This window comes from Mytilus californianus, unplaced genomic scaffold (genome assembly GCF_021869535.1).
Source record: "Mytilus californianus isolate M0D057914Y unplaced genomic scaffold, xbMytCali1.0.p SCAF_8, whole genome shotgun sequence".
Lineage (NCBI taxonomy): Eukaryota > Metazoa > Mollusca > Bivalvia > Mytilida > Mytilidae > Mytilus > Mytilus californianus.
Window position 1 is genome coordinate 92,247,180 of NW_026262734.1, and position 27,894 is coordinate 92,275,073.

Consider the following 27,894-nt stretch of genomic DNA (forward strand, 5'->3'; position numbering starts at 1 on the left):
TTGTGACATTTCGTCATTTTCTTATTTTGCCATGGCGTTGGCTGTTTGTTTTCGTCTTATGAGTTTGAATATCCCTTTGATATATTTCGCCTCTCTGATCGTGTACTTGTAGTCTAAACTATATACGTTGATATGGTATAAGTTACTTGTCTTTTTATTGTTTAAGACCCTATGTTGACCTCCAGATGTATTATCTTGTTCTATATATGATACTGTAGTTAGTATACATATCATTTAATGCATTAAAAAATAAAACAGGATTACTTTTGAATATTTTATTTGGATCTATCAAAGATACCAAAAAAGAAGCATTTATAATACAAAACAACATTTTAACAATTAATTGTGAATTATCATTAGCACCGTTCTAATCTTCACTCTATCAAAACACCACATTTTTGCAGTAGTTCATAATAATAATAAAATCTGTTTTTTTCTATTTACATATATGAATATTCAACCCCGACTATACAAAGAATGTGTAGGGATAAGTATCCGTCCATTTCCCGGACATATATAAATACAATTAGGAATTCAAGATGGCTGACCAAATATGAGGTACAACTAATAACTCAAAACAAAACAAGGTCATATGTTTCATACAACTAACAAAGTTTTAGAAATATCTCTGTGTATCCGTATATTATTTTGATTGTCACAAACAACAATAACCTGACCTTCATGGTCAGCACAATCTTGATACGGGTCAATAACCTGACCTTCATGGTCAGCACAATCTTGATTTGGGTCGAGGCCCTAACTGTTCATGCAGAATTATCGTATTGTTTTTTCACACTAGTTCATGACATTGACCCTGGAAAGTTCATGTTCATCATGTGTACATTTGGTGCAAGGTGTGTTGGATACGGCTGAGACGGCTGCATGTAAGTACATGACGGTAGAGATGGATGCTGAGGCGGTGATGTCCTGATACCATAACTATGGTTAACCGATGACAAGTGCCCGGATGGTTGGCGTAATGCGCAATCGCTGGTTTGACCAGAAAGACGGCATGCTTGCATCTGTTGATGGCTGATATTGTGCAGACCTAAACCTGACGATGATGGTTGTAATAAACTTGATGAAGATGATGAGACTGGCATGAACGATGTCGGAGATCTGTTGATTGATGAATGATGAGGATAGTATGCTTGGTCGCCGACACTGGAAAATGTATGACTAGAATAAGGTTTTAATGCAGAACTCATGAAGTCACAGGAATTTGGGCTGATAGCACTTTGTTGTTGTGGGCTGGTTGTCTTGTTGAGTGGAATACTTGTGTCTCCTTTGATGCGGCATGCTGTAAGATCGTTGTCATGGTTACCCTCGTGACTAGTTTCAGAAACAGAGTCATTTTCGTCGTCTGATTTGGCACGTGAGACATTAGCAGCTGGCATGGTTACCCTTTCAGGTGTTGTTTCATCTTCAGATTTTACTTTCTTTGAAGTTGGAGAATCTGTAAAACAAGGAAATTGTTATAATAAAGAAAACTATGTACATATTTTCATTTCTATCGAGTTTTAAACAGAAAGTGACACCTTGTTAGTAGTGAGTATCTATATAAATATAGTTAACATTTTGATTTATATACCAAGCATATAGGATTTAAACAGTTTTGACATTAATTTGGTTTAAAACGAAACAGAGTGGTGAAACTAACTCCACCAAGAATTAAAGATGGCAAATAACGTTATTTAATAACCCTGAGTCTGTAATTACACGAAAGTCTTTTTTTAAAAGAAAAAGAAGTTATTTTGTTCACTTAATATTCATGGAATGATAAAGAATGCATAATGCGCATTTACGGTGCACATAACTGACAAATTATGCGTTTGGTGTTACAAGATGCATAAGAAAAAAAACCATATAAAGTATGTTATAGTTCGACAGCGATGAATAGAGACATCAACTACGTAAGTTCGAATCGCATTAGATTTCGCAAAATGTATGGTATTTATAAAACATACAACCGATGCAGACGGAACAGGTGTATTGAGAGTCCTTATCACTTAGTTATGAATTAAAGAAACCGATTTATCAAACAAACATGGCAATCATATTCCATTTCTTTACATTACTATTGCAAATGGAAATCAATCGAATAAACTTATGGTTTTGTACTCTTCTCTGATGTCAATTAACCATTATTTAATTACTACACAAGAAAGAACGGAATTGATTGGCTGCTGTTCGAACTAAAGCACGTGATCTTCAGCATCTCTAGAGCTTTCAATAAAAGCAGGTGTTGCAAGACGGCAGTCAAACGTTAATATAATTACAGCAAGGGAAGGTGCGAAAAGTTTCGATGGTATTTCAGCAAACACTTTGCTTATCTAATTTGCTACCGTCATCAATATATGGCATAGCGAAGCTAATTTGATCAAGAATACTTTGTGATCGAATTCCCTCGTCTATTTTCTGATCGCATCGGACAAGGTGACAGAACTAAATACACCTCCGGTAAAAAATGGCGTTCCGAATAGCAATAAACGCGCCAAATCTGTCTAAATGGGGTGCTAGAATAGTGTTACGATTTGCCCTGCTAGCAGATTTCAGATGAAAAAGTGAGTTATATTTCGACAGACAATTATTTAAACAGACAGAAAATTGAACAATAATGTAACGATTAAGCGTAAAAAATGGCGAGGAAAGGAAATCAAAACAAATCTGTTTCTCACCTTTTTCTGAGATGTCGTCAGATGCTGGTCTTTTCACGCTCAGTCGATGGTCCCTGAAAGAAGAACTATTGAAATTTAATGCATTTCGAAAACAAAACAATCTGAAATCGACTTCAAGATATATAAAAAAGTGAGAACTAATAAAATTGTAGATTCAAGTCGAAGTATTCTGCTTAACTGGTGATTTTGAGTTTTTCCATGAGTGTGTAGTGATTTTGAGTCATGATTTGATATTCCATATCCTTTCTTTGCATTATATTATATTAATCAAAATGATTAAGTAGCAAGCTTTATTTACATTATGCTCAAATTTTAATTTTTGACACTTTTAAATTAAAAAAAAACAAATATATAGTTTTGCTTTAATAGAATAGCAACTCACCTCCGACCCATTCCATTGTCTCTAAACCCTTTAGCGAAAGGATTGTAGTCAATTTTCAACTGTGTGATCTGTAAAAGAAAAACAAATGATATAAAATATTATGCTAGCACGTTTAAGTAGTTATACAAATACATTTTTGAGTTATGATAATAAAAAAAATATTTCAGAATTATTTAAGATTGCATTTGCGTCCCATTCATATTTTTTTTACGTCGGTTATACTTCATGTTCAGCAAATCTAGTCAAAGTTATCAAATAGGTTGAGAATTTTTATTAAAGGGTAAACAAATTTAAAGACTCATTACCTGTTCGTTCTGATAAGCTGTCACTGCAATGAAGGTTGTCTCTTCAAAGGCATAGGTGTTGAATGAGTTCCATCTCATGGTGAAAATGTCGTTTGCTTGGACTATGTGAACACGTGGTTGGTACTTGTGCATGGAATTTAGGATGATCTGCAATATAAAGGATGTTGATAAAAATTATGAAATGTCGTAAGAATACAAAATAAAAATCTCAAAATTATAAATTATAAAAAAGCTCAAAAGATATATAACAACCGAAAGGCCCCCGAACTTCTGTGAAAATTCATTTCTTCTCGGTTAAGAGAAAAACAATAAGAACAGAGACACTATAAATTGTATAGTTAATAACAACAAGAGTCCAGACTTTTGTTACTTTCTTTTTAAATATTCATGAAGTTTGGATTGTAAATGATTTATGTACATGTTACGCAAAATAACGTCAAACTAATGACAAAATAGTTCCCTTCGGAACAACATAACATACATCTTATTTCATTTATTGTCTGTTTTCGTACCTATACCCGTCAACATTTTACCACAGCAATATATCTGAAATTCGCAAACCAAATATGAATCTACATTTAATAGAAATTTTATGTTCTTTTTTGCGGGTACGGTGATATCCGTTTCAAGGAAAATTGGTCATAAATTGGATGAAAAACATGTAAATCTGTCCAGAAGAAAATTAGATTTCATCACTTGATAATAGTTGTTTTGTTATATTTGTAATTAGTAAAACACACGTTCTTTGTACTTTTTTATAACCCATCTGTTCACAACATTCGTTTATAGTATGTTTCCAGCTAGGGTCGTTTTGAACTTTTTGTTTCACGAGGAATCGGACAAAACTGATCTGTTACATCAGAAGATGTTCATTTCAATTATAAATGGTTTTTGAAATTAAATATCTGATCAAAAATTTAATTAAGACACAATTAGCCATTTTCTCAATAGCTGTTAGATTCTTATCGGAAGCTATCTGTGTTGTTCGATAGCCTCTTTTTAGACCGCTAAATGGCGTAAAAGATTTGATAAATGATAAGGCAATTAAAACCAATTAAGTTGTTCAGAATGAAAGTGCCGGGGTGGGATAAAAGTGTAAAACGATTCTGATCCTATCCTGATAATAAAAGAAACAAAATCAGAAAATCAGAAATTGAGATATTTCAATCTCCAATAAATAAACATTTTTCATGGAAAATAGATGTCCATTTCGGGCATTATTGAGTGGTTTCTTAATAATTTACGACAGAGTAAAAACAAAGATCCGTGTGTTGTTTATATGAAACCCCCTTTCAGCTATAACAAATTCCTTTGGGAACTAAAATCTATTAGCTAGTAGCGTTCCTTTCATGCGCTTAATACATGCAATTACAAAAAGTGATCTTCTAACATAAATCGCGACCCCATAGGGACCAGAGGAAATCAACAACTACTCTATGATGAAGCGAAAAACAGATATTTCCTTTAAACGTTATTCACCAATTTGTAAAACTTTGAATAGAAATATGATAATTATAAAAGAATTCGTGGCAATTTGTTTCTTATTCACGAGAAGTTCCTCGCGTTCTTTGACTTGCTAATAAATTTTTCCATCTTTTTCAATTACGTATGCGACATTGATAGATTTCGTATCTTAAATGCCTTTGTTTTAATGAATTTGAACATGTAAAGTTTCGCTACAGAAATAAGTAATTGAGCTATGCTATTTCAATTTTGACAGAACTAACGTAAAAAACTAAGAAATATATAATCCGACTGCTCATGAATTATTTTAAGGAGAATAATCACTTTTATTAAATAAATAAATAAATAAATAAATAAATAAATAAATAAATAAATAAATAAATAAATAAATAAATAAATAAATAAATAAATAAAAATAAATAAATAAATAAATAAATAAATAAACTTACATGTCCATTTTGATCAAGGTTGTTGTTGGTCAGTTTGAGTTTATGGAACGTAAGCGGCTGTTTCATCCAGTGGGAACCGGAAGCTGGAGAGTCTGGGTGGATGTACAGTCTCCCAGGCATGTGTGGTTCTGCTTTACCGGTGACGACCCATTCTGAGTTGTGGTACTTGTAGCGGCAGTCATCCACGGGTACGATGTCAACCAATAAAATATACTTTGAGTGAGGGTCTAGACCTTCCATGGCAACTTTGAGTGTTGGAAACATACGCCTGAAAAAAATGAATCAACATTTAAATGTTTTCAAAAAGATTTTTCCAACATTTTTAAAAATAATAATAACCATGATAACGATACATAAACTTTTTATTTTCATTCACACTCTTTGTATCTGTTAAAGACGGGAAAACGTCACATTAATGCAACATTTGTAAGTATCAATATTTATTCATGAAATAAATACATTGATTTATTAATAATTTTGATTCAAGCAATATTTAATTAAAAATGTTTAAAATTAATACATTGTATTTAACATTAATTTTTCAACTTTCCGAGGACCTAAATATCCTCAACAATATGGAATGTTTGAAGTCAATAGGATTAACAAATTGGACTAATATTTTTATTTGTAAGTGTGATTTTTATGTAACTGCTTGTAAGTGTCATCACTTTTTAAAAAGATCTTATCTACAAAACAATATTACACGTAACCTGATTCAATAAACACCTTGCATAAATATATTATTTCTATAAAAACAAATTCTATTGTGGTGTAGGGCTGAAGTGTTTTGTTGACGTTACTTGCGGCCCCCGGTAAAGGACGATAATTCCTTCAAGTATGCTTCTGCAGAAAGGAAAAGGTGTTATAACGACTTGTTCAAATTATCAAGGACTCTTGTGGTGGGAAATTTGATTTTCTAATTGAATTAAGGTGATAAATTTGTCGAATGAAAAGACATACTTTTCCATCACAATACAAGACATTTGACCTTAGTTAGTACTTAATTAAGTGACGATTTTGTCAATTGGCAATTACGTACTTTCTATAGTATTTATTAAAATGCAAAGGGTTATGAGTCTTTGATCCAAACATAAGTGGTTGTTGACCCCTTCCCTGAGTGAAAATTAACACCATTTAACCTGCTGGATATATTATCAAAAAAAAAGACTTCTGTTTTGGCCTTTAACACGTAAAATTGCATATTAAAAACAATTACATTGCATTAATATAATATAATTATCAAGGGGACAATAAAATAGAAAAAGCAAAATTTTAAACAAACATAGAAACCCTTTGTTGACGTACAAATAAAGGCATTTTCAATAATATGCACATGGTGAAGCGAATGACCATAATATTAGATATCAAAACAAACTACACCAACAAAAAATTTAATTCCACTAATTGGACAAAGATAAATCTTTCAAAAGACAGGAAAAGAAAAGGACTTATTCCGGTGAAAATCAACACCATTTTAACTGGCGCTGTAGGGATCAAAACAAATTGGTGGACAAAATGTAACTTGACGCAATTCTGAAAATACCGCTGAGGTCGCGTGCGGCAGATGGACTATAATACTACCAGTCAAATTGCTGGATTTAAGCCCCGAATAAGGCAACAGCTGACAGCGAATTTGAAGAAGCGGTCATCTTTTATAATAGTTAATTAGAAGCCAAATCTTGTTGTCTTCACACTTTCAATTTCAAATATTCACCTTTCAATAATTTTAGCGGATTACAAATAAATTATTTAGAAATTTTGGTGTTACATTTCGTAAGTTGCAAAAAGACTTGCCCTGTCTGGCGCGTGTCATGCTAACTTGGGGGCACTCCAAACAAAATAAATAAAATTTGAAAAGTAAAGAAAAACTATTTTTGACAGAAGAGTACGCCTAAACAAGACTGAAAAACACGAATATTTTCAATTAACAGTCTGTAAATTATCCTCTATTGATAATAACTTCTGATTAATTAATTTCTGCGGAACATTAGTGGGCGGGATCAGACTTTTTGTCTCCTAAGAAAAAATCTTTCCTTTATAGAATTTATAGAAATTTTTACCTATTGTCATAGAAAAAGATCTAATTATCTATGCTGACGCAATACGACAAATATAAGCAATTTGTTTTATTTTTATTTAAGATTTCGTTTCTATTGATCGAAAATAAAAAAGAGATTGGGTTGCAGAAGAGGTGTGATAATCTTTGAAACTTGATTGGTCAAATTAAATCTGTTTTTCAATTTCGTAAAGTGATATTGAAATTGGATTATCTGTTTTCATGATGTTACTCGTGAATTTAGCTTATGTCTTTTATTCATTATCAATTTTTTTTTTAAATTTCTGAGATCTTCAATAAAGGTTTTTGCTTCTGCTGATAAATCTAAATTGTAATTATTCAAACTGATGGAATTATTTAAAATAATTTATACCTATGAAAAACATAATAATTAATATGTTGTAATAACAAATAAAAATAAATACAAAAAATGAATTTTTCCCACACTGGTCAAAAATAATTCATGAAGCGATAAATACAGAATATAAGCATGCATTGTGCATCAATCATGGATTAAAATAGGTCACAGCGACATATACTGTCAACTGTTAATCTTTTATTTACAATATCAATAGAAAACAAACTTGTAAATAATAACGCAGGCCGATTATTAATTCTCAAAAGTCGGATTATATGTTTAGACAATTGGTGTTAATATTTCTATTGTAAAAGCCGACCTTTTTGTTTACAATTAATGATTGACACATAATTTCACTACCGTGGGAAAATTCATACTTCTTTACAAGAGAAAAATAAAACAATCGTCAAAAAAGTTGTAATTTCTTTTTAATTGTCCTGTAATTACTTTGAAGATTTTGATATTTAATAACTTATGATAATAAAAGTTTATACAACCATTTGCGTGCTATAATTTAACATTTTCATTTTTCTATACAGAATTGGTGGAAAAACATCCCAAGTTTAGTATATTATTCGTCGCTTTATTCAAGACTTTCTTATTTTTCTCTAAAAAAGCTGGATTCTACTTTTGTCGGTGTATAGAAAAATGTGCACATTGGCAATTCACATGCTTTTAATTTAAGACAAATAAATAAATAAGTATTCTTACCTTCCGGTTTTTGTGATGATCATTTCTGTGCCGATGTTATGGAACTTTTGCCAGAGGTCACGGTTTTCCAAGGTAATTTTGATGTTCTTATCTGAAGTCTCATTCTGTCCTGGTCCTCCCAACATACGCTTGTGGTCCGAGTGGGAGCCGAGTGAGGGATAACCACCAAACTGTTGGCTCTGGCCTGAATTATAAATAAAAAAGTTTTAAGTTATGTGATAAACATAGTATAATATAATTTGCAACTAGAAGAGAGAGGTTAAAATATTAAAACTACATACATTTTTTCTTAATTAATATAAAGCACATTCGTGATTAAAATTATTTGATTGAATTTGATTGCATAGATCTCTTCGAAATTCATTTCTTAGAAAACATCTCATATTTGCATTTATACTTTTAAATATTGTCGACTCGTAAATACTGACAATTGTTGGTATCCTTTATTGCAGTAGAGATTTTTATCGAAATCTGTAGTTTTACAGCCAACGAACGTTGAACTATTTTAATATACGAAAAGATTTTTAACAGTCTTATACCTTGTTAAATAAAACCAATGTATTGTTACTTTAACTACGTCGTAACTTTCAAACATAAACTAGTTATTATGGTATTTTAATACAAGATTGTCAAATTATAGCCTTCTTGAGTTTAAACCTTAGCTATAGAATTAAACTTAAAAGTGAACAATATATTCACAATTTCCTTCTAAATAAGACAGAAAATTAATACTATTCACAACAGTTGAAATGGAAACAATAATTTGTGTATCACCTTCAGATATATAAAGTACTTAAAATTTATTTGATGGTTTATTTTGTTGTGAATTTATTCATCTTCTGAATGTAATTTCAAATAACAAATTTATGCAATAAACTTTTCTTAGTTTGTTTTAAATTACCGATAAAATATGTTTTGAATGTTAACTGTGACCAATAGATATATATTAGTTCCAATTTTTTATCAATCATATATGTTAGGTACATTAATTTGAAATTGCAGTAAAAGTAGAAAAAAAAACCACATCTAAAAATAACTTATTATTTTAAAAATCAAAAGTATCCCTATTATTTTTATTTCATTTTTTATTACATGTCATGACATGGTTAATCATGTAAATAATATGAAGATGTTTGTTTATAAATTGTTACAAAAACAAAGACTCGTCTTGTGGTGAAAGTGTTCAGACCTTGGTTTTGATAACAATTACTCTCGTCTGCAGGCCACGTGCGGAGCAGACGACGAGTAGTTTGATACGAGCTTATTATTACTTTAATTACTAATTACAACTTCACTTTCTCCAACACCAGCACATACTTAATTATTTGTAAAATATAACTCATAATTAAGTAAATGATTAATAACATTATTTAGTGTAAATTATGTGAAATAAACACATCTGAAAATTAAATATATTTATAAAGTACGTTAAAATGTAGAAATGCTATCAATAAAATAAAAGGAAACTGACAAAATTATTCTTTTTATGTATATCCTCAAACTCCTGTTACATTTGCTATATGATTTAAATATAGCATAATTAATATTTGATGAAAACCACAGGAAAGTTACCAAATTTTGCTCGAAAATGATTGAAATTGATTTCTGAAAGATGTGCGACTGACATCTTTTGTATTTCTCTATTAAAGACTGTAAGATAATTCAAAGAGTGAAATATAAAACCTGTCAACTCCAAAATTCCAATTATTTATTATGTATAAATTCCAATAATTTTAACGAAATATCGTTAATTCATCTTAAATTTCGTGCACATATTTGTATTGATTTAAAGCGTTCCCGACAGTTCGAACTGCAGTTATTAACACACATAAAAGTCTCGAAATATGAAAACATTTAAGCATATATATTTTGCGTAATACGATCCCGTTAGTTGTTTAAATATATCATTCTAGGATTGAAAATCTACATTATATTTTACTTAACAATTCAAGTCAATTTTGTCCTATTTCTTACTTTTTTCTTTCGTTAATTTTAATAATTTGCATATTAATACTTACTAGAAAGACCCATTGGGTCATGGGCTGGATGCACTGGAAATCCAAAAGAAAATGCTTGTGGCGATGGCATAAGTCCAGGGTGGCCAAGAGGAAAGTGTCTGGCTCGCTGGCTCATGAAGTCGTCCTCGTACATACTGGATGGTGCTGCTGAAGTCGGTGTAGAGTAGTGGTTACCCTGTAACAGGAGCATACTGTAGTAACACAAAAGTCCAAGTATAAAGATTCACAAGTCTTGTAAAATATCCGTATCTCCACACTAAATAGTTTTCTCAAGTTTGGTGAAGTTGCTTGCACCTTAGTCGAAAACAGAATACTTGAAGTTGTGTCGATCTGTCCTTAATATTGGATTTGAATGTTTTTCTAAGCATCCCAGAATTACTTATTTCGTTGATAGTTTGAGTAGTCCCTTTGTTCTTTTTGAAATGTTTTGTCAATCAGCTGTCAATCACCCAGTAAGGTGCAATTATCGTCTGCGCAAAAGGTAAAAATTGTCATTTCTAATTTACCTGTTGGCTTGGACAATTAGTAGGCGTGGCCAAGCTACCCCATCAAGTTTTGAGTACTTGGAGAAAACATACACGCTTTCAAAAACGATTTTCTAATTAATCATAACTACTTTTTAAATCTTTCATTTGTTTTTATAATTCAAAGAAAAAAATTAATCAAAATAAATCATTTTGAATTTTGAGTACAAAATGGCATTTTGAGAAAATGTAAAATTGTTATCATTTTATATTTTCTATAATTATTCTAAATGACAGTTTTATACAATAATAAAACTAAATAAATATAAATATCTATATCTAACTAAAAAATACCAGATTTTTTACAAATTATTCACCATACAAATATTGATATTACCTTTGGAATCTTCAGCTATTTCTGACAACACAATTTTCACACTTTAAAACGAATTAACTCTCCTTTCTTCAAACTTGTAAAAATTTCCAGTTGAAAAGTGCGAACCTTCAAACAATAGAAGAGTAAATTTTAACAAATTTAAATACACTTTTCTGAGAAGATTTTCCTTCAGAGTGACTATTGCTTATCAAATTTAACAATCTCGGTGCTAAAGCTTTCCGATAAGTCAAACACGGTGTTTTGTTCCGCATTGTTTCTGGCTCCGCCTCCGTCTTTCCAGAATCGGTAATATATGACAACCATCGGAACATCCCTGATGCTGACGGAAAGGCTCCTTTCAATAACTGTCATTCCGTTTGGAATACACATTTAAAATTTTGTGTTTGTGTTCCGATGATCTACTCTTTAGTTTATTTATTGGGTCGTGGTTTTTTTTTATGTAATATAACTGGAAATGATGAAAAACAAAACTGTATGTGCTATTTTCATATTCTTTATTTCATAAAATATAAAAAAAATCATTCACTAGTTTTTTTTTGCCGAACACTTTTCATAGTTGGAGAATATGCAATCTACAATGCGCATATTTATTTAAACGTATTTTTATGTATATTCCTTTTACACAATTTGTTGAAGGCTGTACAATTCGAGATCGCAAACTCTATGAAAATATGGCATTCCAAATAAAAAGAAAAGAAAAAAATGTAGACGAGCAATATGCTATTGATTTCATAAGTAAAGCTGTCATAGTACAATGTTTATTAAATACATTTTTAGAAACAGTGATATATATTTTTTCTTTCATCTTGTATTTTTCACTTAATATATGTAGTGAAGTGAATTTTGATTTTGTAATATATCCCGTTTATATGGTAGTTTAAAATGTAATTTATGAAAAATCACATCTGAAGTATAATATACGTAACATTTCGTTTAAATAGAATATTATTATTTTTATTTGCTACTTTTATTACGGATATTCGGAAAAGTGTCTCCTTTCCAAATGTGTATCATGGACAACCCCTTGTTAACAAATTATCGTCAAAGACTCGAACAGGCGAGATCTCTCACCTGATACAGACTTATTTCCGCTTTTTAGTCAAATTTCCGCGGGGGACGATGTTTATCTATATTTTTGTTGATAGGTAACGGGTAAAATTATCAATAAAGATAAAAAGATTTGCTTGTTGATTTTGTTAAATAAATTAAAAACAAATTAGATTATTTTAATAATTTTGATTGATAAAAGGCATCGTGTAAAATATATTATAACTATACTGCCTTGGAATCTGTAAGGAAAATTTAGATAATAGTGGCTACTATTGCAAAGAGATAAAATGGCAATCGGACACAAAATATTAATATATAAAATCTTGATTAGAAACCCGGGATAAACTAAGTTTTAACCAAACCGAATTTGCAATTGCGTTAAAAACGAACACATTTTGTAATATCAAACTAGTCTTTAAATTCAGGAAGCCGTTTCCGAAGAAGTTAAGAATAATTCAGAAATCATTTCTTAAATCGCTGTAGACGCAAGATTAATTATATCTGATTGGGATACAAATTACGAATATAAATTCTAAGAATGCAACATTCTCTATTCACTGGGCCGTTTTATTATATTCAACACTGAAGTGAGGGGGGCTGCAAAGCTGCATAGCTTTCTAGTTCACCTTAATATGAGGGTCTTGATTGAAAAGGTGCTGTGTCTTCTCTTATGTCTTCTTTTATTTTTAGACCATTTTCCTCTATCATTTGTTGATTCGTGTTGCCAATTAAACTCTTCCTCTATTTTTGGCCCATTTTTCTCTTTTCATTTTTTTTCCAGTCCATTGTTTTCTATTCTGTAAATCCCACCAAGACCTGCAAATTCACTTGTTATGTATCTATGCATTTGGTACATGAATACAAATGCTGTTATGACTTTTCTTATTGAGCAGTTAAAAAATGAACAAACCCTAACATATTACTTACCATAAAATTTAAGGCAATTTCTTGACCAAAAATGAGCAATTAAAAACCAATCAGTCTTTTTATTTCCCTTTAAAGATGGGAACTTTATTTCAATGGAGTCAAGTTGTCTTAATGCTTATTACATCTGGAAACCTGCTTTAAAATCCGACCACTATGGCTTTAAATGTCAATTTTAACGTTAATTTTACGAGTAAATCTTTAGTCAAATTTAAGCTTTGATCACTTTGAAAGGAGGTTTAAAACTGAACTTAGTCCGTTTAAGGATAATTTCATTACAACCCGGAAATAACAAGGGTGGTCAATTGTCCATTTTTATTTAAATACTGATCAATTTATACAGGAGTGTTCTGGCCGTCATGTGAAAATATTATTACTATTTAAACGAAGGAGACAGGAACTTTTGTTCTAAGGACAGTTTTAGAAATTATGACCTGGAAAATCACAGCCTCAAAACACTACTTCAAACTTACGAGGCAAAACACCTCGAAATATTTGCTCAAGTTTTAATTTAGTCTAATATCACACGAATAACACAGATGATGGGGTATACGGCAAAAAAGATAACAACCAATAATACAGGCAGAAAACTCGGACACTAAGGTCTGACATCAGTAAAGCGACACCTTTATTTAATTCCGAGAAACACGAGACACGCTAAGGGGTGCTTCAGGAATACTAGCCTTGGACCCTGACCAAATCTATGCTTCTCGTCGGTAGCAAGCCAGTATCACAGGCTACCTGTATACAGTTATACGCAAAGAAATTAGAAATGTTGTAATTAGTTTAAACTATTGAGAACATTTTTTTTCATAATAAATCACAAGAAACCAATATCTATACAGCAATAAAAAAAATATCAAAATATATCTTCAGTTTTTCGACGCTTATCATTTACTAGGGCGTATATCTTCCTCCCCCTTATTCCATCCCTGTCTTCCCTTTTTTGGTATTGATCCTCCAATACATATAATTCCTTGCCTGATTGCAAAACATGTTCTGTCGTCATCACCACCTCGGGTACCAGTTTTATCATTGATATAACCTCAGAATTAACAAGTTTGCCTTTTACTAATTAATTATCATACAGATCTTTCAACACTTTGATATCTAAATATCGAAACTTGATGAAAAATGGAGATAAATATATCAATAGTTCGTTGTTAATTTGTGATTTGTATCAAGATAATAAGATGTTCTTTGGTGTACTTGCATACTAAATGAGTTGATATGAATCGACTCACAAATATCGTTGCACTATAATATAAAAACAAAGGATATGGGGTATCCATTCATGACACAAAATCAGTATATGCACAGCAAAAAAACACACAAAAGCAAAGGAACAGCGCTTTTATTGCAGTTCTACATCTGCTGCTATGCTTGCTTATCAATTTTTGGAGATATTTATATATCATTTTGAAACAAAGACAATATTGGAGCGTGTGGGTGTGTGTGTGTGTGTTTGAGAGAGAGAGAGAGAGAGAGAGAGAGAGAGCGAGAGAGCGAGAGAGTTCATAAAAGAGAATTATAGACTCGGGTGAAAATGTCTATCAAAACTAAGTTCAAGATAGCACAATGTCAACCCATGATTTTGTTTTTGTAGTTTTAAGAACTGAAATACATATATTGATAAATATGTATATACATAGAGTGTATTTCTAGATCATTTGCATGATTTTTGATGCTAATAGGAATGTCTAGAGGGATGATCCTCTAGACGTCTGGGTTGAGAATTATAATTCTTAATTCATTTAGTAATTCTTCAAAATATAATATCATCAATTTACCCTTTTATATCCCAGTTAGTAAAATTTCACAAATTTAGCCGCGGTTACCTTTTATGTTATAATTAAAGAAAGTACAGCTCGTTAACGTTCTTACGTTAATCCGAGATAGTGGACACGAGTCCGAGGTAGACGGACAAATACTCGTTAGTCTTGTTCTCGGTTGTCTTACTGCATTTACCTTGATTACGATTTTTGTAAAAACATGGCCAGTCTTGCTTATTAAATTATTATACATTATTAATTGGATTAAAACAACAAAATCAAAGTCAGAGGAAATAGTACTTAAAACAATTGTCATACGTGTAAAATTGCTCGCTTTTATTTTTCAAATTTGAGTAGATTGGTTTTTTGTTATGAAAATTTAATATAGTAAAGAAGCCACACATCTGTCTGCCAGAGTTTATCTTACCATTTTAGTAAAGAGAAACTTAAAATGCTGTCAAAACATCCCTTCAAATCATTTTCCTTTTTTCAAACATTAAGACAGAAAATATTAAAAAAATCTTAACATAAAAAAAAAGAGAAAAAAGAAATAAAAGCTATAAATTAATAAAAAAGTTATAATAGAAATAATTAAATTATTTACATAAACGATTGAAACAACGAAAATAAAAGATACACGTTCATCGTTCGATAAAATGATTACCAGATTACAGAGAGTAATATTTGACAGAGAATATAAAAGACCATTTGTTTGCACATAATAGAAAAAAGAGGTTGGAGTTTGATACAGTTCCCTAATTCTTTCTTATATTGTTTTGTCAAATCTGTAAGGCAAGTAAATACTTTTATTCATTATTTCGTCTTCTTCTTTCTGTTCAGGTCATATATTCGCGTTTTTTAAAATCATAAAAATATCACATTTCTAATGTTAAATGTGGTATAACTTGTTCTATTCAATATCTTTCTTTCTGTACGTTTAATTTTATTCTTCACCTTTTATACATTAATTGATTGTTGTTTGCTTAACGTCCAGTGACAAATAGTTCATTCATATAATCTATTCCATTTCTGTTCGTATAATTTTGGTATTTTCCTTTTATACATTAAAAAATTTATTACTTGGTGTATGATTTATGTCCAGTGACAAATATTTCATTCATATTATCTAATAGTATTGCCTGTCTGTTCGTATAATTTTGGTATTTTTCTTTTATACATTAAAACATTTATTACTTGGTATATGCTTTATGTCCAGTGACAAATATTTCATTCATATCCCCATCTTCTGCAAACAGATGGCACTGACTTTCAAGATCGTTTCCTACCATGACCTTGTATTCGAGTCCTATAAACTCTTTGAAAGGATGGCGGTTTCATCCCATATCAATTAGAAATTAATTTCGTGTAATTAAAGCCTAACGGGTATGTTAAAGGTTCTTTGTAGCGGAGTCAATTACAAAGTGTCCAAGACTTCTAAATTTAATCAATTTAGAATATTGTTATTCATTCAGAAGTTGTTCCACAAGATATCTTAAATGAAAGGTTCATTACCAAGCGAACTCCAAGAACACTTAACTTGTTTTAATATTAAAGCGGATATGTGTTACTTATTCTAAACAATAGCTATTTAAAAAAGTAAAATGATACCAAACTATAACAAGAAATTATAGAAATATAAAAGTCTTAAAATTGCACCAACCTTTTAGATTACACTACCATGCATCATTCCGAAAATCAAGAAAAAAAAACAAAACAGAAGTAACAAACTTGCATCATACGCAACAAAGCTGTATAGCCCTGCAATTCTTTATGGTGGTTTCTTTGATGTTTACATATTACCATCATGACCGATCAAAATGTAGGGATTTTTTTTACTTACAATTAAGAATCGACACATATCTACCTTCAAACATACAAAATAACTAAACACTTTTAATTTGTTGATAAAAGTTACTGCCATAAAAGGCACAGTACGTTTATCAAAGATAAGTCTTCAGTCTTGACAATGTGATTTAGTGAAAGAAAGGTAAAAAATGAAAGCCAAAGATTCATAAAAAATCGAGGAGACACATGTATATATATTGCCAAAAGGGGAATGAAAAGAAAACTAAAAAATATTTACGGTCAACGTACGATAATCTGTAATTTTCACATCTTTGTTCTTTGGTCTAAATGGGTATAGTTGACTCATATAGACACTCACACCAATTCTGCTTATTTTCATATTAGGGATATAAAGTAACTCTACCTCTAGATAAACATTGCTATTGTAGCTCATTGCTTTTGGTTTTCTAGATTTCAGTCAAACCTTATCCATTAGAATATAAAGTAAGAAGATGTGGTATGATTGAAAATGAGACAACTAACAAACAGAGACCAAATGACGTAGATATTAGCAACTATAGGTCACCGTATGGCATTCAACAATGAGCAAACAATGAGCAAACCCTCTACTGCATACCAAGCTTAAAAGGCATCAACACTATGAAAAACGTAAAACAATTCAAACGAGAAAACTAACGGGCTGATTTATGTAATTAAAAAAGTATAGTACTTAATACACATTTCTACATGAAGAAAGTAAGTTCTAGCAACAGATTTTACGAGTTTAATGTGCTATATACATTTTAAAAAAGAGACCATTTAACAAGCTTATCTGATATTTGTGACAAATCTAAAAAAAATACACACTTTATATGCAAGTGTTGTATATAGAATATGACAGATAATCATGAGAGAGAAAAAAAACATTCGAGTTAGCAGATTTTAACAAAATTTGCATTTTTTTTTACCAGGAACTGAGAAGAGTATAAGTTTTATATTAAAATTTTGTCTTTGGCAATTCATTATTTCACTATAAGAAATATTTGCTTTCAGTGTTAATAATTATACACATAAACAATTTTTGTCGCTAACATGTTGTAGATTTGAATGTAAAAGATTAAAATTACATTAAATCCGAATACATTTTGAATTAAATAAAATCAGAATATTTTTTTTTATTCTAGAAACAAACGCATCAGTATTTCAAATACTGTAACATATACTTCACGACAGGAAGCCGTATCAGCGCAAATCATCTGGACATACAAAACCTCCACGAGCTGTTGCGAGCATATGGTCGAGCTAAATTATTGAATACCTATCCCGACCACAGCATCAACGTAGTGTTCTATTAAGCGAGTAATATACCGTTATCATCATATTAACTACCACATGCAGAGAAAAATGATACCATAATTGGTAAAATATTTGCTTTATTGATGAAGATGGCTTTTATTTAGAAGTAGCAACTGATGGCTTTAGAGCATGCACAAGTGATCCCATTCCGAGAAGAAGGGGTATTTAAAGCTCGGATCATAACTATAAAAATCAATCGTGAGGAAATTTGCCTTTTTTTTAATTGATAAAAATTCAAAGAAATAAAAAAAAACAAAACACCTTCAACTATTTTTCAATATTCGAAGCTTTGTAACCTGTAAGAGTATTTTTTTTTTCACAGAAGTTACGGAAGAAGTTTATGAAACACGAAAACAATGTGAAATTTGACAACAGATAAAACGGAAGTGATTTAGAAAAAAGTGAAAGTTAGAAAAATATTACAGCACAAAAGCTACTTAGAATTTTCGTACTAAGCAAGAAAACTTAAAAGTAAACACGAAATAAAGAAATATGAATGCAAATCTGCAACCTTTTCAGTAATGCTAATTTTATTAATTTATGAATAAAATTAAATAATCGTACACTTAGTGCAGAAAAGTCACTTTTGATGCCATAAACTTGTGTAAATTGACCAATTTGAACTTAAATTGTCATTTTACTCATATAAGTTGCGATCCAAGACCTTAAGATATTTTAAACATATAAACATCTTTATATATAAAACATTTTGTACTTGAGAAATATCGTTTTTGGTGAGACATTGTCTCTTATCTAACAATATTGACAAAATTGAAGATTGAAGCTCTTTTACAAAAAGATAAGACAACATATATTAAATGCACATATATGACATATTTTTGTCTAATGAATATATTAGGGATATTCGATAGAGTCATAATACTTGTTGATTTTCGAATATTAGTGGACAAATCGGTGGCCTTATAATACATTCTCAGTTGCCGGAACAACTTCAAATACTGTAGATAAAAGTACAGGATTGTTTAAAAAGAAGAGCATGCAAAACAGTTTTAAGACTTATCTTCCAAACTATTCCCTTCTTCCTTTTTTGGGGTCATTTTAAAAGAAGAATAAGACTCTTTATTGTTCACATTAAAAAAAAGGGCCCTTGATGGACAGCATGACATTCCATACACTCAAACAAACATTACGCTATGATTTTAAAGCACAATTTCACATTGAAATGCAATATTAAATGTTCCTATGACGTTAGAGTGGAAGCTTTTTTAAAACTATTTCCAGAATTATCCAGGCCATGCACTCCACAAATAGCTGAATTTACCGCAGAGAACTCAAAATCTTCACGTTTTGATTTTCCTTTTATTTGATAATACATCCCATTGTTTCGCTGCTAGATATATTTACCAAACCTAAAGCAATTTCTGAAGATATCATCAAAATCTTCCGTGTGTAAAATTTATTTTCAATACCTGTTGTACATTAGGACACTGTGAAGGAATTATTGATTATTGATTGCTTAAGAACCACTGGCAATTATTTCATTGTGTATGGAAATACAACTTTATAATTTGGTTGCATCCTTTGCGCTTTTCTGGATTAACCGTCATCAGGAACTCTTCATCCGAAATTGTTGAAAACCAAGGATGTATGAATTAATAAAAAGCCGTTACTATTTGAAAAAGATTCAATGAACTTAATCCAAAGAGTATAATATATATGTTATAGATGAGGCCGCTATTTTTCTTGTTTGAATTGCATCACATTTTTCATATCGAGGCCTTTTATAGCCGACTATACGGTATGTGTTTTTCTCATTGTTGAAGGCCGTACGGTGGCCTATAATTGCTTATATCTACTTCATTTGAAGTCAGGTGGGTACTAAGTAGTTGTCTCATTGGCAATCATACCAGATCTCCTTATTTTTATATATTAGTTTAATGCAACTTATATGTATATTTTTCCTTAAGTAAAGCTAGCGAGAATATCAATGAGAAAATCACCATAAAATGGACTTGGTAATGATTATAGATATATGGACATTGAAATGTATGTGTAAAAAATGTCATTATTTGACCTAGACATCGAGAGAAATAGATTTGGAGTTACACCAAACTTGGCAAAGTAAATTTAATTTCTTGCGATAACATTTACATTTTGTTCGTTACATCTCTCGTCGTTTTCAGCAAACGTGAAAAATTGACAAGGCTTTTCATCTTTCTTCACCAGAAGTAATATTTCTTTATTACTTTTGCCGTTTTAATATAAAGATAGGTGGGAACGGCATCGCGCCTTCGATAGAAAAACTGAACACGTCGCATAGACATCGACACGAACGATAGTGTTTAGGGACACGTTCTGGCGTGATGGGAACGCGTTAATATAGATTTAACCAAATTTGACAGATTCTGTAAAATATACAGATATATAAACGTATATGACCGGACAGAAATTTTATTGGAATTGAAATATAACGGATTATTGAAAGATTTGATTAACAAAGGCACGAAAGTACTTGATATATTTTGATCTTACATGCAAGAAACTAATTGTTTTATCACAAAATTTACATATTTGCAATAAAACATTTGACAGTTCATTATATTCTTATTAAAAATATTCATGCAGTATTTTTTACGATGCTGTAATGCTGTAATGGGTTAAATAATGTAACAGCATATATTAAGTTAAAAGTAGAACAAAACTTATCATTGAATGGGAATATGCTCATGTCGTTTTGAGACAAACTAAAAGGCCTTTTATAGGAGAGAGGCGAAAGATACCAAATGGACATTCAAATTCACAAGTAAAAAAAAACTGACAACGCCATGGCTAAAAAAGAAAAAGACTAACAGACAAACAACGGTACACAAAACACAACAAATAAAACTAAAGACTGAGCAATACGAACCCCACCAAAAACTTGGGATGAGTGATCTCATGTGCGCCGGAAGGGTAAGCAGATCCTGGAATATCAATATATAGCTTACTATATACGATAAGGGTTTTTCATCATTGGTGAAGACCGTATAGTGCCTCATAGTTGTCTGCTTTCTCGTCCTTTGGCCTCTGGTAGATATATAGATGTCTCATTGGCAATCATACCAAAACTCCTTATTTTTATAAGGTACTCTGATTTGCTTCTTGTCCCTGAATACATCCTAAGAGTTATTGTGAAAGAGCCGCAGAAAAAACACAGCCTGTTAAAACACGCATGGTCTGTAATTTCCATGGGGACGGACGTATTCTTTTTTTTTTTAGACTTGTCTCAACTAGTATGTTAATGGCGTACATGCAGGACATTTTAATAATGATGTCGCAGTCCTTATCGTTAAAGAATCCCAGGAAAAAGTCCAATTAATTTGAAGATAGAAACTAAGGATGGTCTTTATAAAATCTTCCAGTATTATCCCATCAACCCCAACTTGTGTAGATAATCTCGTAAAATCTATATAAGGGAGCTACCATTTGATTTTTAGGGGGGGGGGGGGGGCTAGGATGAAATTTGAAAAAAATAGGCAGGACAGGAGTTTTGAGTAAAAAAAAAAAGGCAGGATGAAAAACTTTGCAAAAAAAAAAGGCAGGATGACAATTTATGTAAAAAAAAGTCAGGATAAACTAAAAAAATAAGGCAGGACCGAATAGAGTGAAAAATAAAAAGGCAGGACAGAGATTATAACTATTAAAAAAACGCAGGATAACATTTTTCATCCTAGCCCCCCCCCCCCCCCCCCCCCCCCCATAAAAAGCAAATGGCAGCTCCCTAATTACAGACTATGAAGTACAAAACCATCTCCAATGAAGTTAATATTGGTTTAGGTTTTTTTCATGTTAATATTTAGATTAATCACATTAAGATTGGAATCTTTTATCTTGAGAATGACTATTATAATTTATAACATATCGCTCTGAACACAAAATTCTGTAATATTGGCTACTTGAATAAATAGGAACTCAAGTAATTAATAACTTTTCTCCGTGGTACAAAAGCAGTCTGATACAATTGATTAAGGAAATTAGTATTTATATAGGTTTCGCCGTATAAAGGCAACCTTCAATTTGTCCTTATGACACATTTCAAGATTAACTCAGGAAAATGTTAAGACATGTATGTGAATGAGTTGGAAATTCAAATGAATGTTAATTTTTACGTAAATAATTAGAAAATGTATACTTATATCAAGTACACATGTATATAATTAAATTCGTTATAACAAGCAAACGAAGCAGAATATATTTTAATATTTCCCCCTGAAATTATTAATTTCTTGACATATTGTGATAACGGACGGACTGTAACAGATATATTTTTAACTGACTCACTTTCATTAATAATTTTTCATGTCCATGTCAGTTTCAAATTGACTTCTAACAGTAAAATTATTCATTAAACTACAATTATATAGTCATCTTATCATTCTTAAATAATAAATAACTGTTCTGGGATTATTTAGTCTCAAATAATTATCCTTCTTTTATTCAGTCTTCAAACGGGAGGCGGGGCAGCTATCAGTTTCAACAGCGCGTGCCAAATGTCACCATGTCGCGTGCTTAACGGAAGTTCCAAACAATTAAACGTGTAATGATAACAAAACTGCTGATAAAATATCTGAAACTTAAAATCAGCAAAAATTTACCATGAAAACAGATTTGAATTTCAAATTTTACTTAACAGAACAATTATTCAATTAAATGGATGACTTCTTATATTTGCAAGTCAGTGGAAGTCAATTCTGTAAAAAAAAATCTGTTATCTTTCAAGCCACATTTTAAATTAACTTTCATCAAGATTGTTTCATGCAAATGTATGTCACTGAATACGGGGGTGAAAATTCTAAGACATGAATTTAGGAGTGGTATCTTTTCAATTGTTTTTCTGGGACCAATAGATAAATTAGTATATATTATATATTAGTTCGGATTCTTTAGAATCAACGATTCTAAAATTAATCTTTGATTTATTATTAGAATCAAGTCTTGTGGTGTTTTTTTTTTTATTAGAATCAATGTTTGTTTCCGGATTTCAGTTTTTAATATAATAAGTCTTTATTTACTATAAACGCCTGATAGCTGTTTCAGTTTTTATAACACGCGTTTTGGAAATCTTTACCCCTCCCCATGGACGCTAGAGACAAAATAATTATGATCACCAATCCTAAAGTGTTTCTTTTTTATGCCGGATAAAAAGTTTTTTTTATCTACCTTACTGGCGCATTATTCAACTTTATGCAGCTTTAGGTTCCAAGACAAAAGTATTAAAGTATTTGTCTTGTCTCATTCCATGTGGTTCAGCCAGCACTAAAAACAACGGTTGACAAGGTTTAATATAGACAAATTTTTCATCCATCTGTTAAATTATAGATAGTTTAAAATAAAAATCTACAAAGTAGGACCACGGGAAACATAAATATTGACTCTCACCAGCATTTCATTTCTGAAATACAGATGAAGGTGAAATTTGAAACTAGGAGATATTTGAACAAAGATAGTAAATTACATTTAGAGTATTTCCTGAAAGCATGCGGGTTGGACATATGCCACAAACTATAGGAGACAGAAAGATGCTGGCAAAATACATACAATTTGGTCTTTGTTATTATATCAGCGCTGACATGGTTTTGTCGACATAAGTTTGGAATAGTATATAATATATGCGTGTTGTTAAAATATACTTTTTCACTCATTTTGGTCTTTTGGAAAATGTTGTTTGTGCTGTATTTAGACCCCTCTACCAAGAAATTTGTTTTGCATGTACACGTATAAAAATTGCGGTTTTTATCCAACGCAATCATAGGTTTGAACGTTGTTTTCAATTTAGACTTGTATATATATATATATATATATATATATCTTTATTCTCGTAAACCAAAGTACAATGGTATAGAGACATACACAAATAAATTAACATACATAGTAGAAAATGTAAATCAAAATGTAAAGTAAAGACAAAGTGGTTACCGAGAAGATTCTAGGCGTTCGATAATTATTTGTACAAAGTTGCACAATTTGTTTAGTTCAGATGGGTTTTTGCGTTTCAAAAAAGCTTGAAATTTTAAAACAAAGGACATACAACTCGGAGAACGTTAAAATGTGGTATGAAAACATACGTTAACACCAATGACAAATGTTTTTAGTTTAGGAACACATGTCCTGATTGTAGAAACTGGACTAACACGTAGGAATTCTTATTTTAAGTCTACATTGATATTAATAAATATCTAGACTGTTTCAACCTTCATGAAGCCAAAACATATTATATCTATAAATATTTCAATTGTGAGAAGCAAGTTTATTTTGGATTTCTTTTTTGTGTATTTTATTTTCGAATCTTTGAGTACGGAAAGTATACTATCGATCTTAGAACCTTTCTTACTTTTGCCCCGATGACAATTTGTGTAATCAAAATCTTGGTCTTCTTGTGATTGTCGATGGAACCCCCAGCTAAAAATCAAATTCAACAGTTTCATGTGGCCTTATATTTTTCTTAGCATCAAATATACCTTTAAATAAACCCTTTATTCAAATTATGAAAACAATTGACCAAAATAAACAAACATTAATTAAAAGAAGATTAATATTACATAAATAATTCAAAAAGTGTTTTGTCAATTATATCGTCTTTTGAAAAATTGTTCTCATCGATAAAATCTTAGGATCCTATTTACAATGACATAAAATGCTTAAGAAATCATTGCAACTTAATGCCAAAACAAAATATCCATTTCTACATTCGGAAATTTACATTAAGGCGTGTTCATATCATTCATATTTGGATGTTAATTATAACGGAAGGTGCTAATTTCAACTGAAATTTAATTATTTTCTTTTATAGATTTCAGATATGATATGTTTAATCAAAAGTTAAATGTTCTGCCGCAGGGAACTGCTTTCTAATTTTCACACTTTCCGTTTTTCTTTTATCCGGGGTGTTAAATAGGGGATCATTAGGGAAGTAGTTTGAAAAATGCATTCGTTTCGAGAACTATTTGCCGGTATTCTAGTATATAGCGTCACAATTTAAACTTTCAATTACTCGTAGGTATGCTGAAAATAAATTTTTCACTCTGAATGGTGTTCCTTTTCTTATGTTTCAAATAAAAAAAGAGGTATGTGAGGAACAAATTTTGAACAGCCAACCTAAGAAATTTCAATCATTCTTATCCTTCAATGAAAAAAAAAGATACAGAGAAAATTAAGTCAAATTTGACAATCTAAGGCTGATTAAGATGTTCTTTTATATGCCTTTTCAGTTTTAAGCCACACCAAACATTGGTATAATGGCGTCCGTAATTTTTTTTCGAAAGAATGACTTTAACATAACAAATAGGAAACCACGGTATCATAGCATTCTTGTACGAAGTAACCTTCTATCAAGGAAATCGTGAAGCAAACATGTACATGTAGGAACAGGAAACTCTGTTACGACAATAACTTAAACAGTTACTTTAGCTGTTTTATTTACTCCAAAAGAAACATGGGCATGAAATCTAACTGTTCCTGAAACCTAGCGGAATTAGAATATGAAAGAGCATGTCTTTACACCCTTTTCCCATAATTTTACAGAGAAAGACCAAATGTATTCAGTACATCTTCCAATGGAATTTTTTCTTTTTAACTTGGTTAATAATGTCCTTTTCATTCATTTCTTAGATAAACTAATCGAACTTGCAAAATAAATAAAAAAATTCAAAATTTGAAGAATTGAGTATTATTTGTAAAGAGGTCACATGCCAAGAAATATTATATAATATTGTAACCGCCTCAAGCACACAGCTGTGATACTGCATATTTGAATGAAATTTAAGGACTTTTTTAAAAGGCTTCTGTGTGAAATTATTTTTAATAAAATAGGTCCAACCGCTTGGTTACTATGTGGTTAATATCATTTCTGCATTTCTTCTTCAAATTTTCATAATTGTTGTTTTTCTAAGTATGCATCCCATGTATTGCCTCCTCCTGATTTCCTCGCGGATGAAATATGAAGTGTTATCCAACATGTCTATGGTATTATAAAAATGAGTGAAAATTGATACAGATAAGATTTTCTTGAACAATTTGGTATTCTTATTGCCGTTAGCAGAACTGTTTAAACCAATATTTTTCACACTTCCGCAGCGTTTTGAGATGTTCACGCGATTTGACCACGTGGACGTGATTTTACCGAGTAAAAGGGACAAAATTGACAGAAACCATCGATAATGAAGTGTTTGAATCGTAAGTGCTAAGCACCTACATTTTCTTCCAAATATAAATCAAGGCTTGTTTTAGTTGTAGATAAGCAAACACTATAACTGTTTTGGATTGGCTCATAATATATATTTCGCTGAAATCAGAAGAATAACTGTCTTGTAGTTGAAGGAATCGCAATAAAATATAAAGAGTTCCTATTGTTAAAAAACCCAATTGTTATTATAAAATACACGTTTGACTTTATGTTTACACCAATTTGGTACAAATTTTGGTTTTGATAATAATACTAGTATCCTATTTTAAATTGAGTTTTTAGGTGTCATGATATTATTCCTACCAACTAAAGTTGGATATACGTGTCCTGGGACAAGATGATTGCTGTTGATAACTTTACAGAGTTTTTCTTATTCCATGGACATCACTTTAAAAGCTATTTTGAATTTTAATTATTTCTTAATAAATTTTTAACCTTTATATAAATGCATTCGTAACATTTCCCCTTTTTCATGTCTTTTTAACCTTTATATGAAAGTATTCGTAACATTTCCCCCTTCCATGTCCATTCGACATCTGACATTGGCCATAATGGAAATTATTCATAAAGAAAAATCGTGAGGTTTTAATCCCTTTATTTTTTTCGTTCTTTCTTAGAGGATTAAAAGAAAAAAAAAAAAACGAATAATTTGATCACATTCTATATCCGAGTTCAATACAAAGAACCAGATCAAATGCAAATACTACAATTAAAAAAAAAAACAAAAAAAAACCATATCAAGTTAAAAATATTTTTTTATTAAGCTGTCAGATCATCAACACATTGAACATTTTGTCTAAAATTGGTCAGTGCTAGGACATTTAACGATTGGTATAGTCTACCTCATTTATAATGGCCAGCTTAAGTTAGCCGTTACATAAAATTGACTTTGATATTGAATTAACAACATTTTCACAAATACTTGACAGAAACCACAACGAGACAACTTTCCGAACGGGGTGCTCCCGTAGACTAAATTTAGCGCCATTTATTTTAAAAGACGTGTTGATATTGGAACGTGTTAATCACGTGTTAATTTCACAGATTGTAGTCTGCTTTGGACAAATAAAAAAGTACCCTGAAGGTCATTTTGTGGTTGCTAAAATTTCAATAAAACCGAACACTTTCAACTGTTACAACGAAACCACAATAGCCATGACGATAGAAAATATAAAGATGACTTTACACTTTTCATTTTGAATTGTGGCATGCAACTGTACGTGATGTAATTTTTTTCCTCTCAAATACGCAGACGGCCATTTCATTTTAAGTCTAATAAAGAATCAAATCAAATCTATATTTTATTCTTTCTTAAAATACATTTTCATATAAAAAATACATTATTGCACTACAAAAAAATAAGATCAGAGTATAAAAACAGTTTTTTCCATTAATGTACACATGAAATTATGATCTGTTAATTTGCAAAATAATGAAAATGCATCAAGTGGCTGTTGTTCATTTCTGTCGTACCGATCCATGAATAGAATTGCGCTTTTAACTCCAATTCCACAAAGACCGTGATTGTATGTCCAAAGAACAT

At 30.8% G+C, this 27,894-nt stretch overlaps 1 protein-coding gene across 2 annotated transcripts; it reads right to left on the reverse strand.

The window, feature by feature from the left end:
• Window positions 1-260: 260 nt before the first annotated feature.
• On the reverse strand, window positions 261-10,804 carry LOC127711716 (T-box protein 2-like). Of its 2 annotated transcripts, none has more exons than XM_052217824.1 (7): window positions 10,422-10,804; window positions 8,404-8,587; window positions 5,279-5,546; window positions 3,366-3,512; window positions 3,061-3,128; window positions 2,679-2,731; window positions 261-1,456 (listed from the first exon to the last, which is right to left on the reverse strand). In XM_052217824.1, the coding sequence occupies exons 1-7, from the start codon at window positions 10,609-10,611 to the stop codon at window positions 801-803; spliced, it is 1,566 nt and encodes a 521-aa protein (XP_052073784.1). In that variant the 5' UTR covers window positions 10,612-10,804; the 3' UTR covers window positions 261-800. The 2 variants fall into 2 exon arrangements, with proteins under 2 accessions (XP_052073784.1, XP_052073783.1); XM_052217823.1 differs by having other exon boundaries at window positions 2,679-2,743; window positions 10,422-10,803.
• Between the last annotated feature and the right edge of the window lie 17,090 nt (window positions 10,805-27,894).

Excerpts from the sequence above, each read along its gene's own strand:
- LOC127711716 (XM_052217823.1), bottom strand. The coding sequence starts at position 10,611 with ATGCTCCTGTTACAGGGTAACCACTACTCTACACCGACTTCAGCAGCA. Across the intron at positions 2,744-3,060 it reads GACAATGGAATGGGTCGGAG|TTCTTCTTTCAGGGACCATC; the intron begins GTGAGTTGCTAT and ends AAATTTCAATAG. Across the intron at positions 1,457-2,678 it reads TGACGACATCTCAGAAAAAG|ATTCTCCAACTTCAAAGAAA; the intron begins GTGAGAAACAGA and ends CTTGTTTTACAG.